Source organism: Talpa occidentalis, unplaced genomic scaffold (assembly GCF_014898055.3).
Source record: "Talpa occidentalis isolate TD23 unplaced genomic scaffold, MPIMG_talOcc4v2.1, whole genome shotgun sequence".
Taxonomy (NCBI): Eukaryota; Metazoa; Chordata; class Mammalia; order Eulipotyphla; family Talpidae; genus Talpa; species Talpa occidentalis.
In genome coordinates, this window is record NW_026555331.1 from 55,222,018 (window position 1) to 55,235,109 (window position 13,092).

The 13,092-nt window shown below is 37.2% G+C and overlaps 1 protein-coding gene across 9 annotated transcripts in view; it reads right to left on the minus strand.

The window, feature by feature from the left end:
- CSPP1 (centrosome and spindle pole associated protein 1) overlaps positions 1–13,092 on the minus strand; it is a 103,014-nt gene that overhangs the window by 82,428 nt on the left and 7,494 nt on the right. For all 9 annotated transcript variants that reach the window (XR_008550641.1, XM_037505711.2, XM_054692211.1 and 6 more), the window contains exons 2-3: positions 12,149–12,257; positions 9,970–10,069 (exon numbers count right to left, since the gene is read on the minus strand). Coding sequence is in view for 8 of the 9 variants with exons in the window: in XM_054692211.1 (XP_054548186.1) it covers positions 9,970–10,069; positions 12,149–12,257 (209 nt within the window). In the remaining variant the exon portion in view is untranslated. The remainder of the gene's footprint in view (positions 1–9,969; positions 10,070–12,148; positions 12,258–13,092) is intronic.

Below are 13,092 nucleotides of genomic sequence, written 5' to 3' on the forward strand. Positions count from 1 at the left end.
ACAAGCACTGGGTACAGTCAGAAGTGTGGGAGGGTGAGAGAATTCACCAGAGCCAGAACAGATAGCAGAACAGGCAGACTGACGAAATACACTGCTGAGGGGAGCAGCGGGCACAGCAGGAAAGGTCTGTGCACTATGTGGGCCCCTCGCCAGCAGCCGGGGATCGAACGGACACTGCAGAGGCTGCAGGCAGCTTTGCAGCCCAGCGCTCAACCGCTGCACCACCATGGGCGGCCCACCATGCTGATTCTGAGACTGAATTAGGACAACAAATTTTTTCTTTAAAATGTTTTCTTAGTTAACAGTCACATAATGGACTATCCATGAACCCCAGTCACCCAGTTCTCCTATGCAGAACCACCAATATGACTGATTAAATCTCCTTCCAGACTTTTTATAACAGATACTTTATTATTATGTGTGTATGTTATATGTATTTACTCCCTCTTTACAAAAAATGTTTGGCATCTTGCTTTTTCAAGGACAACAAAATTAAAACAAAGAGGAATTAATAATTTTCTCTCTTCACTTAATTCCACAAATTAAATTCTACAAATAAAAACAAATACCTACAGTCTTCATATTTCTATTTCTCAGTCTGTAGAAATTAATAATAACATTTGAAGGAAAAAATATTATTAGAGCCATGCATGGCTCAGGTCAAAATTTCCAAAAACTTTTCAAGTACAGTACCAATTCAAATTTCATATAAATAAATTCTAATTTTCACTGTGATAAGATATACAACACAAAATTTACCATTATTTACCATTCAATTCAGTGGCATCACAAAAGCTCACAATGTTGCACAACTATCACCACTATCCATTTCCAGAAGTTTCTCATCATCCTAAATAGGAACTGGATGCTAGATTTTTAAGAAAAACATAATTTGGGGGGCCTCCCTGGTGGTACAAGGGGTTAAGTCTCAGCACTATGAAGCTATCCACAGCCACTGCAGTACCAGTTAAATCCCTGGCCAGGGAGGTGACCCACATGGCACAGCAGACCACTCCTGTTTCGGCCCCTGTTCCCCTCAGCAGTTCTGTTCCCCTCTGCCTGTTCTGTTCCCCACTCTGTCTCTGGTGAATCCTCTCACCCCCCAACACCGCTGGCCTGTACCCCAGTTCTGGTATGCATAAATAAATACATCTTTAAAAAAAAGAAAGAAAAAAAAACACAATTTTGAGTAGTTTCTCTATACAGAGTTCAAAAATCAAATTTCATTTAAGGTGATGACAACAGCAATGGCCTCACAACTCATAAATACACTAGAAACTGTGTGTCGTGCCCAGGGAAAGGGGAGATTCCAGGTTCCCTGCCTCAATCAAGGAAGGATGGAGCTAAGCAGGGATTAGACACTGGAAAGAAGGAAAGAGAAGAGATACAGAGCAAGAAAGAGACCTGGAGGAGGCACATGGAGCAGACAGACACATGAAGTTGTGCTTGCTTTTCAGCCTGGGACTTGTACCAAGGACTTGGGGAATGTGGAAGGAGACAAGGGAAACAGACATGGGTGAGATCCATGGGGAGATTAACAATGGCAACTTTTATCTTGATTTTGATTTTGCTCCTTTCACTCCAGACATTCTGGGCCCCTCTAGCCCTTTCCTGTGGGTCCCCACAAGAAGGTGCCTTAGACTTGTAGCAGGTTTTCTGGCCTCTGTGTCCCAAGTGGGCCAACCCTGTTTGGTTGGGCATTTACCCATGAGAGGATGGGTAACCAGATGTTTTATGTGAAAACTATTTTTTCTTTGCCTTCGCTTCTTTTTATTGCACACTAATTATATTAAAGTTCCTTTCTATTACGTCTTACACACTAGGGTATGTTTCTCTTGAAGTGGTGGGTGGCAGAACCTATTCAGAGTGAGCAGGTTTGGGAGTCTTAGGGTACCATTTACCCCGCCTGGTAACAAAACCACTGATTTGTTTTTATCCTTTAAAAAGGATAAACTGGGCCTCCCGGGTGGTACAGCAGGTTTAGCAAAGCACTGTGAAGCTGTCATCAGCATCTGCAGTGCGGGTTCGATTCCCGGTCGGCCAGGGAGCTACCCACATGGTATAGCAGACCTTTCCCATCTCTTCCACTGCTCCCCTCAGCAGTGTATTTCAATCAGTCTGCCTGTTCTGTTCCCCACTGTCTTTGGTGGATCCTCTCACCCTCCCGCCCCTCTGGCCTGTACCCCTGTTCTTGTATAAATAAAAATAAATCTTTAAAATAAAAAATAAAAATGAAAAAATAAAAAGGATAAACTTCATGGTATGTAAATTATACCTCAATAAAGCTGTCAAAATCAAATGTCATACTTCTCAAATATTTTAAAGAAAAATACTATGTCAAGAAGCACAGATATCAGATGAGCATTTAAATTTCTGAAGCCTTTCTCCCTTTTTTTAGTTGTATTGTGTAAAACTATAATATAAAAAACTTATTTGTAAACAAAAATTTTCCTCAGAGATTCAGTTATAAAGAATATAAATGAAATAACTGGGTACAGTCTATGAACAGAAATGAATATCATTTTTGTGCTTTATTCCTTACAATACAGTTAAATAATGGAAATTAGTGAATGTTTCATATCACTGTTTTATTACATCACTGAAATATTTCAGGGAGAAAAAGGCAAAACAGTATAAATATAAATGAATGACCACTATTTTTTATAAATACAAAACTCTGCTTTCTACTAAAAATCTTTGTAACTCTCTTGACAAACACTTCTGTTCTAAGCTTAACTCCTGATGAGAGAGGCTAAAACAGAATTCCTCTGAAACACCTCTCACTCATACACTCAACTCTCTTCCAAAAGAATCTACAAAATTCCGTACATTTGGAACTTTAGATCATACCAGAAAGGCATTCTTTCATTACAAAGAAATCTAAAACTAATTTTTAAAGATATAGAATTTAAGTCTACACAGAAAAATAATTTTGCTTTACACATTCAGAAAAGAGAATGACATATAAAACTAAACTATAAAATTCATGAAGGCAAGGTCCATGCTTTATTGCCTTGTCCATGCTTTATTGCCTCACCATTCACGGAGTAAATGGTGTCAATGTGCATATGAACAAATGTGAGTAACACAAAGGAAGAAAATGGTAGAAAATAAACATTAGTGTTTCTTAATCTGCTTTTAGCAGTCTGATTGCACAGAGAGATTAGGCAAAACAACTGGTAACCAAAGTTACATATCTGTAGTTACAAAGGGTCACAATAGAGGCTCTATTATGTCAAGAAAAAGATAACAATGTTGCAAGGATTGTCTCCCAATATGCTCAGCTTTCCTACTCACAAAACAAGTAATTTACAGGTTTCTGAAGTCATGTGAATGAGGTGACTTTTACTACTGTTTTTCAGTTCTGTTTAGATTTATGTAGAAGAACGGAAAGAAAAAAGTGATCATTTTTATTTATAAATGGTTTATGCTAAGCTCAATTTTATTTATTAAGAATATTTGCTTTTCACTATTGACTCAAATAGTTTATAATATTGTCTTAAAAGAAAAATAAGTATACATAACTCTGAATTATTCAAAATTTCATTAAAGTTCAGCCAATAGAAAATATTTTTTAATTTTTACTTATGTCATACGGTACCAAAATTTTATGGCATTAGAGGCAGGTCATAGAAAATAAATTTAAAACTATGGAATAATTTAAATATTTTCTATTTTTAAACTATGCATTCACAGTTGCATCTCAGGGGAGACTTACATATTCACAGCAGTTGTGTTCTAGCAGCAAGTAAAGCATTAGTGTCATCTTAGGGTCATATGAAGTGATGTCATTCACTAAGTACATCAGTGACTAAGATAGTTAACATTATGCTTCAGAACTACATCAATCAGAAGTATTTGCTTCTATAGTAGCTGTAGGTTAAATGAAATATTTAAAGCTAAAGTATAATCTTTTTGAAATTACCTTCTAACACAGCACTTATAATAACACTTCATAAAATAAATTACCAAGGAACACCTATATATAGATTCTTCTTTTTGTCTATTACCATGACAAAGCTTTATGTAAAAATAAGCAAATAACAAGTTACAGGAAATAATAGATTTCTCTATAAACAGGTGATTTATCAAGAGAAGTGACTACTTTAATTGAGAACATTATACTCAAACTTTCAGCTACAAAGGTATTATTACAAAGGACCCATTCAGCTTGTACAAACTAAACCAAAAAAAAAAAAAAGAGGTGAAATATCTGGAATTAGTTTGTAATAAGAGAAATGTAAGTCAAATATGCTAAAAGGAATGATAAAGATACAACTAAAAATTAATAAACATCGATTTCTTTTTATGTTTTCCAAAATATTTAATTTTTTAACTTAGTCTAAATTCTAGAACTTCTCTGCAATGTAAAATTCTGTTGCTTTCTCTCTGATGTTTTTAAATTACAATAATATAATTTTTTCTTCCTTGTAATTCTTTGGAATTTCACTGAAATTCCTAACTTTCTTGTGAAAACAGTATTTTAAACGAATTAACAACCAGAGCAAATAACCTCTAGTAACAAGAGTAAAATCTTTTCATTTTACTTTGGTAGTCTTCCAAAATAATGGCTTCAGAAGAGCATGAAAAATAAACTAGTGAAAAAATATCTAGTGAATTTTGGAGCCTTGAAATGCTGATCAACAGAATTTGAATACAAGTGAAAGGGAACCACTAAGCAAATGAAATCTTTCCTGTTTCCTGCTAAAAGAGTCATAGGTCTGGTGCAGTAAATAATGCAAAGTATATGTAAACAGCAAGTTCTGCTTCTCTAAAGCCTATCTAGATGAGATTACTGAACAAGGTTACATTTTAACAAGGCCAGACAGCTACCATGCTGATTGATCTCCCAGGGCATTCTTGAATACCTGTCTTTTGTCACAAACTTCTGTGCTTACTGACTGATATTATCAATGTAAGACGGTTATGTATAAAAGAAATCCTTTGTCCCTAGACTGGTGCTCAGACCTTATGGGACTACCCAGGTCTGGGACCTCATGCATGAGTAATAAAGCTTCTCTTGACCTGACCATTCCTGTAGTACCGCTTGTTCTTCCCCTGCCTGGGTAAAAGGCTAGAATTTATTTCTGCAACACAAGGGTCAGAGATACTGTCTAGAAATGGTAGATAAAAATACTTAAACTACAGATATAGTAGATGGATTACAGAAATACCTAAAATTAAGAGATGAGGAGCTGAAAAGCAACCAAGAAAAAAAAAAAAAGACTGAAGAAAAGTGTATGAGAGATCCTCAAGACCACCCAGGGTTTGGTGACTTGCTAGAACTTACAGGATATAAAAGTCACTAAGTCTCATAATTATAGTTTATTAGAGTGATACAAAGCAAAATTAACAAAGGAAAAAGGCATATGCCCGTGGGCCAGGTCCAGAGAAAATTAAGTGTAGGCTTCTAAGAGCTCTTCCCCAAAGAAATCACAAGGACTTCCTCTAGCAACAAGTTGTAACAACTATGGAGGACAAGACTAGTGGGGGCGGAAGAGATTAGCATAACATCTACACAGTTGTGGAAACTAGTATCCTGAGGAACTGTCAAAAGAGAGATTGAGTCCAACAGACCCCAAAGGTAAAGAGATGGAGACTGAGCCCAAAAGACAGCAAAGGTAAAGATGTGGAGATTGAACCCACTGCAGAATCTCCCGTCCCCTTCAGATTCTACAGTTATCCAAAATTAGCAACCAACTGACAGCTCACAACGAGTGACCCCTCCCAAACAGAAGACTATCAATTCAGTCTCTGCACAGGCTCAGGCAGCACTCCCCACTGCCCATCTGTGACTATGCAGGTGCTTCATTTTACCCACTGTCTCCCTCTGCAGGGCAGCAGCCTTCCTGCCTGCCCGTGACCTGTCAAGGCTGCCAGCCTGAAACCATGCAGGCCTCTCTTAGCAAACCTGTCCCTTCTAGGGCAGCTCTTCCAGCCGGCTTGTGTCTATGCAAGTGTCTTCTTTAACTGTTTTATCCCTTCCCTAATAAACCTGCCCTTTAAATATAACTAATGTCTCTGTCTCATGGAGAAACTCGCTGGGAAACCCTCCGCGTGTCACTAAAACAGGAGCTCTGGTGAAACCTTTCTCAGAGTGAACCCAAGGACCCCCACATGCCAAATGACAACAACACACACAAAATGTTATAACCTGGGAATCTTGTTAGTGACAAAGGGCCAAGATTCCAGACTCTCCAAAAGTAAAGTTGATACATACTCTGTATACACCAAGTGCTTCGTATACTTCAAGCACAAAATGCCACTCTTACCATATAAAGTTTTTCTGTCAGTATAGGGAAGTGTTTACTAACAAAGTTCCAGACACTAAACATGTGCCAGCCTTGCAGGAAATGCTTTCTAAGGACAGGTAGGCCTTCGTCTGTTCTGTTAACAGAGTTCTGCAAAAGGAGGCGCTACAAAGGTAAGAAAAAAGCCAAAAGAGTAGCCTTAAAAGCCAAGTAAAGAAAGGAAATACTTCAAGTAGGTAGTAATATTTAAGTGAAGCAGATTCGTTGAAAAAATTGAGATTTGAGAAATGATAATTAAAAATAGCTATTTTGGGGGCCTCCCAGTTGGCTCAAAGGGTTAACATGCAGCTTGGGAAGCTGTTCACAGCCTCTGCAGCATGAGTTCGAACCCCGGCCAGATAGGGAGCAACCCACATGGCACAGCAGACCTTTCCTGACTCTCCCGCTGCTCCCTCAGCAGTGTACTTTGGTTGATCTGCCTGTTCTGTCCCCCGCTCTGTCTCTGGTGAATGCTTTCACCCCCCACACCTCTGGCCTATACCCCAGTTCTTGTATGCATAAATAAATCTTCAAATAAATAAATAAAAATAAAAATAGCTATTTTTATGAATTACTGATTGAAAGGTTGATGCAAGGGACAGGAATGCAAAATCCCACCAGGAATGAGGAAGCCCACCTAGAAAAAAATCAGACAATAAACCTGTTCCCACCTAAAAACCCAGTTTCCCACCCTGCAAACCCATTTTCCCACCTGACCTCTCCTCACCCTATAAAAGCCTGCCTCCCCCTGGCAACGGGCGCGACTTCACTCACCCCCACCTTGGGTCTGTGAACCTCACCCGGGGACACAATAAAGTTTCCTGCCTGTGAGAAACTTTGCCTGGCTCTCCTTCTCCTTACTGCGCCAATCCTTTCACTGATGACCCCAATCTTTGTGGGAAGATTGACTGGAGAACTAAACACTGAAGAACTCAGTATTTAAGAGAGTGATATAAAAGTAACTGGGGATAGTAAATATAGACAATTCAACGTTTTTTTTTTTAACCTGTTTCTTTTTTTAAAAAAGATTTATTGATTTATGCATACAAGAGCTGCGGTACAGGCCAGAGGTGTGGGGGAGTGAGAGGATTCACCAGAGACAGTGGGGGGGGGGGTGCGCAGAACAGGCAGATTGACAGAAGTATACTGCTGAGGGGAGCAGCGAGCGAGTCAGGAGAGGTCTGCTGCGCCATGTGGGTTGCTCCCTATCCGGGTGCGGGATTGAACTCGTGCTGCAGAGGCTATGGACAGCTTCACAGGTTGCGTCTTAACCCCTTGCACCAGCAGGGAGGCCTAGACAATTCAAGTTTTGCTATAAAGAACCATGTAGAGATTTTCAGCAGTTAGAAGAACATAAAGCATTTTTATTTTTTGCAAGGTATGAGTTATTACAGCAATGTATGCTGATGTAAGTGATCTAATAGAGAGGGGAAAATCTTATCCTGATGAAGTCTATTTTGAGTGGAAAGATGTGGGACTGTTAGACAAATGGAGGAGTGGTAAAAGGCACAAAGACAGTTCACCTGAAGTAACAGAAGACAAGGCAGAATATCTAGTACAAATGTGGACTGGTTACAAGGTATAAGAGTAGGAGAGTGCAAATTCTAATTTCTAATTCTCAGTGAAATAAAAAGTAACACCATGGGAGTGGGAGAATAATTAAATTTCAGGAAATGAAAAATTTAACAATTATATAGCAGAGTGGAATAGTAAATGTACTAGAAATGTAGTAAAGTCATCAACATCATTAAGGTCCACTCTGAGTTGTTATTTAGTATTTTAAAGTAGGAAGTGTTACAGAGTTATGTATTTTCTCTATCCAAATTTAAGTACATAGGTGCCAGCATACAATGGCACAGAATTGGATTTAACAAGAGTTGAGATTTTGCCAAATAATTAAAGGAAATAGAGGCAAAATGATGAGAAAAGAGAGGTGCAAGGGAGTAAATATGTTATACAATGGAACTCAGGTGGCAGAGGAAAGAAGTTATGGAGTACTTCATTGAAAGAGGAGTAGAATCAATAGTCGTGATAGGGTCAGTTATTTGGAATCAAATACTGTTGAGGCGGGATACAAGAACAAAAATAGCTTGGGAAAAAACAGGAAGTACTCATTAAGGAGTATTCTTACAACTGAGTGGTACCATAGGTCTAGGATGTGACCACTGGAGTGGGTGTTCTAAAGAAAGGTGGAAGATAATTATGAGATAAGAGGAAGTCAAGGACTTGAAGAAGAGCTAAAATCTTTTAAGGATTTAGGGGTATGATACTAGACTTTAAATAAATTCAACAAAATGATGGTGCACACAAGAGTCTGATGTGAGAGGTGACAGAGAGAAGGGAAGGCATAATGATATGGAAGTTGCAGAGGAATAAGCCAGGCATCTATTCCATCTTCAGGATAAAGGAGATAAAAAACCAGCACAGCATCTGGCACACCATAAGCACTTAATATAGGTTACTTGCTGATAGTAGCAACAACAGCAGCAGCAGCAATAATGGAAAGAACAGAACAGTAGATTTGAATGATTTTTATTAATCTTTCAAACATTAGTCTCTGCAATTAAATTATCTTCATGATTTCTCTTTGCAAAAAAAGGTTTCTGGCAAAAAGGTTTGTGGCAAATCCCAAAATATCTTTTCATTTTGAGCACTTCTCATTCTGAGATCTTTTTCCAGTAGAGACAAAGAGCCCATTCAGTCTCTTGGTCAACAACCCCCTGTATACCAAGTGGTTTACACACACAAAGCATTTAACACTTCTGAATTTACCTGTGATCATGAAAAACAGCCCATATGAGAACAACAACCAAATAACTCAGTATCCTATTTTGCGACTTTTATGTGAAAAAATTTCAGTCATCATCAATAATTCACAAGACAAATTTTAAAATTATTCATACATTTTCTTTAACAAAAAAGTACACCTACAACAAGCCAAAATGTGGTAAAAAGGTGGTATAAAGGCCCAAATATGGGCCTCCCTGCTAGTACAAGGATTAAAGTCTCAGCGCTATCAAGCTATCGCCAGTCACTGCATCATGAGTTCAATCCCGGGCCAGGGAGCTAACCCAAAGATGGCACAGCAGACCTCTCCTGTCTCACCTGCTGCTCTCCTCAGCAGTGCATTTCAGTAGACCTGCCTGTTCTGCTCCCCACTCTGTCTCTGGTGCATCCTCTCAGTCCCCCAAACCTCTGGCCTACACCCCAGTTCTTGTATGCATAAATAAATAAAATTAAATCTTTAAAAAAAAGTTTCAAATATTTGCATATCAAACCATAATCAAAGAATCAGTGTAACTGCAGTTATTAACTTCTTAGTTTCAAGAATCATCAATAATTAAGTCTTTTCCCAAATAGCATTTTGTATTCTTTAAGTATACTTTCTTTGATTTTGTAAATAAAGTCCACCATTGTTATTCAACAGTTAACACACACACATACACACAAACTCTCTCACATACACGCCATTCAAGTTTTTCAGCTAAGTTTTAGTTACATTATATGTACTTACTTCCATGATTTCTGTAAATCATAACCAAGGCAGTATCATTTAAAATGATTATAAGATTCTCAGTATGAATTACATTACACATGTAGACTTTAGTACCATATGTTTTTTCACAACAGCCTGCTGTTGTGCTGAGATATATTAAATTTAGCACATCTAGTGACATACCTAAAGAACCCCTTGTCTGTTGACTGTTTGGTGGTATGTTTTCCTTGGCCATGGAAATTAATATTTTACTGTTTTCAGAAAGCTTCTCTGATGTCTTTCCCTGAAAGAGATTATTTATATAAGTGGGTAAAAAAGAAACCTACAAAATATATAATTCAGCAATTTTATTAAACAACTGTATAAAATAACATGATACATCATAGAAGAAATTTAAGCATAAGATTTAAGGAATTAGCCAAATGTATTTAGTGCAATAATAAATGTTTTCATATTTAGTTCATTCACAAATATTCACTGAGGACTTAGCAGGCCCTATATTCCAGATGTGGAAATACATGAGTGAAAAAAAGCAAACATTACAAATTTTTGTTATCATGGAGCTCATAAACTATTGTAGAAATAAAAGTAAACATAATAGATAATTGGGTTATGTATTATATATAGAGTGACAGGTAGAGACTACAGGGAAAGAAAAAAACAGAAGAGGTATGTTACCTCAATTAAAAAAAAAAAAAAAAAACAGAACAAGGAGGCTCAGAAATAGACAGCAACTGAAATGCCTTATTGAGCAGTAATATGTACATGAACAAAGTAGATAATAAAAGCCCTTTTCTCATAAACTCATGTAAAATATAACTGTAATCACTGGAAATTATACTTCATCCATAGTTATCACACAATAATGTTATCAGTAAAATTCCTTTATAATTAGGATGTGCATCTCAACCAAGATACCTTTGTCCAAGATAAATACTAAGCCAGACAAGACATGGGGAGAATAAGTAAACCAAGACAGTCTTGAGCAAACCAATACTATATGGTTATTATGTACCATATAGCAGATATAGGTTGTATCAATGAGAGAGGGTATCACATCTGTCTAGATTAGTGCTATGTTCTCAAATCCTAGCTCACTACCTAGAACAGTCTCAAAAAACATTTGCCAAATGGATGAATTACTGTAGGAAACATTTTAACAATCTATATTCTAAAAAGCAAATATACAAAATTTTTAATCTATTCTAATAAATTCACTTTTACAGATCTCCAAAAATTTTAAGACATTCACACAGAACTTTTTTCACACAGAATGTGAAAACTTGCTTTCGTATCTATTGTTTATATTCTGAAAGTTCCTTATATTATAACTAGTCTCCTAGACATTTCAGAAGGCACATATATTATTAAAATCCTAATAACAAAGATGAGAAACCATGAGACACCAACACCACAAAAGAAAAACTGCATTCTTAAAGACAGGCTTTTTTTTTTTTTTTTTAGAGTTAAGTCTTTTTTTTTTTTTTTTTTTAAGATTTATTTATACAAGCACTGGGTACAGTGAGAAGCCCGGGAGGGTGAGAGAATTCACCAGAGCCAGAGCGGGGAGCAGAGCAGGCAGAAGGACCGAAATACACTGCTGAGGGGAGCAGCGGGCAGCAGGAGAGGTCTGCACGCCATGCGGGACCCTCCTCTGGTGGCCGGGGAGCAGCCGGGGATCGAACCAGCGCCGCAGAGGCCGCGGGCAGCTTCGCAATCCAGCGCTCAACCGCTGCGCCACCGGGAGGCCCGAAAAACTGCATTCTTAACAGCACATATTACTTTGATTTACTAAGTGAAATGACAACTTTTCCTCTGTCCTCGAAAAACACACCATGGAAGTTAAGCAAGGTACGTTTGGAATGAGAGAATAGATATCACATACTATCTCAGCCACAAAGCAACTATATGATCAAAGAGAAGTTACTAACGTCTTAGTTGTAGGGCACTTAAGAAGTACTATAGTGTGGTAGTTAAAAGAGAATCAGCCCTGGAGTCAAATCAAGCGCGCGCGCGCGCATGCGTGCATGCGTGTGTGTAAAACAACCTTTCTGTTTCCTTTTCTGTATAATGGGAGATATAATCACACTCTTCCCATGGAGCTATGTAACGTATTAAGAACTAGGCCTGACATATAATAAGAACTCAATAAATGTTAGCCATCATTAAAAAAAGGAAAAAGAAAAACTGTACTAAAAATCACTGATCTCTTGTCCATAGTAAGGTTCTGAGAGTTAGAAATAAAGCTCAAATTAAAATATGAAACAGAAAGTTCTCACTCATACAAGAGGATGTTTTATATCTACAGGGGGCTAATCTTCATAGACAATTTAATAAAACACATTACAAGAAAAATATTTACTTTCATTTCCATATAAGGTGGGTCACGTTCCAGTTCTGCTTTGTCTATGGCCAATTTGGCTTTTCGTTCTTCAATAAATTCATCCAGATTATCAGTCATTATGCAGGTACTAAAAAAAAAAAAAAACTTCAGTGAGCACAACTATATCAAGTATTTTCAGACTAACAACATGCCAGCTTAGTACACATTTAGTATTTGATTTCACTTATCAAATTGTGAACTTCAAATGAGCTCTATCAAAATATGCCTCCTTCTTCCTCCCAATTTCCCCCCAAAACCTACAACATACTAAAAAAAAAAAAAATAGAAAAACAAAACATCCCCACCACCTCTATAACATACCAAAATAAAAAAAAAAAAAATCAAAGAAAACTGATTCTTAAGTAAAGCACCTTTTCTTGTTTGTTTTTTTTAACTATTTGGAGATAATCTCAAATTCCCAATAAAGCTACAACAATAAGAATAGTACCAAGAGCACCCAGGTACTCTAGGATTTCATACCACTTGCTTTATCCTTTCTGCACACAAGTTCATGCTCTCTTTACACACACACACACACACATACAAATTTTATTCTAAAATTATTCAGAGAAAGAATTACATGGATTATGACCCTTTACCCCCAAACACATCAGTGTATATTAAGAACTAAGCTATTCTCTTAAATAACCTCAATATAATTATCAACTTCAATAACACTGATTTTTTTAAATCTGATATCCATGTTTCAATTTTGTCAATTGACATAACAGTGTTCTTGATGCATATTTCTCTCTCTGAAGTTCAAGATCCAGTCTAGATTAGGTATTACACTTCATTCTTAGGTCTCTTTAGCTTTCTTTAATTTGGAACATTTTCACAACCTTCCTTTATCTTTTACAACATTGGTATTTTTTTAATACAGCCCACCTACTACCAATTTTTTAATAGAATATTCCTCATTT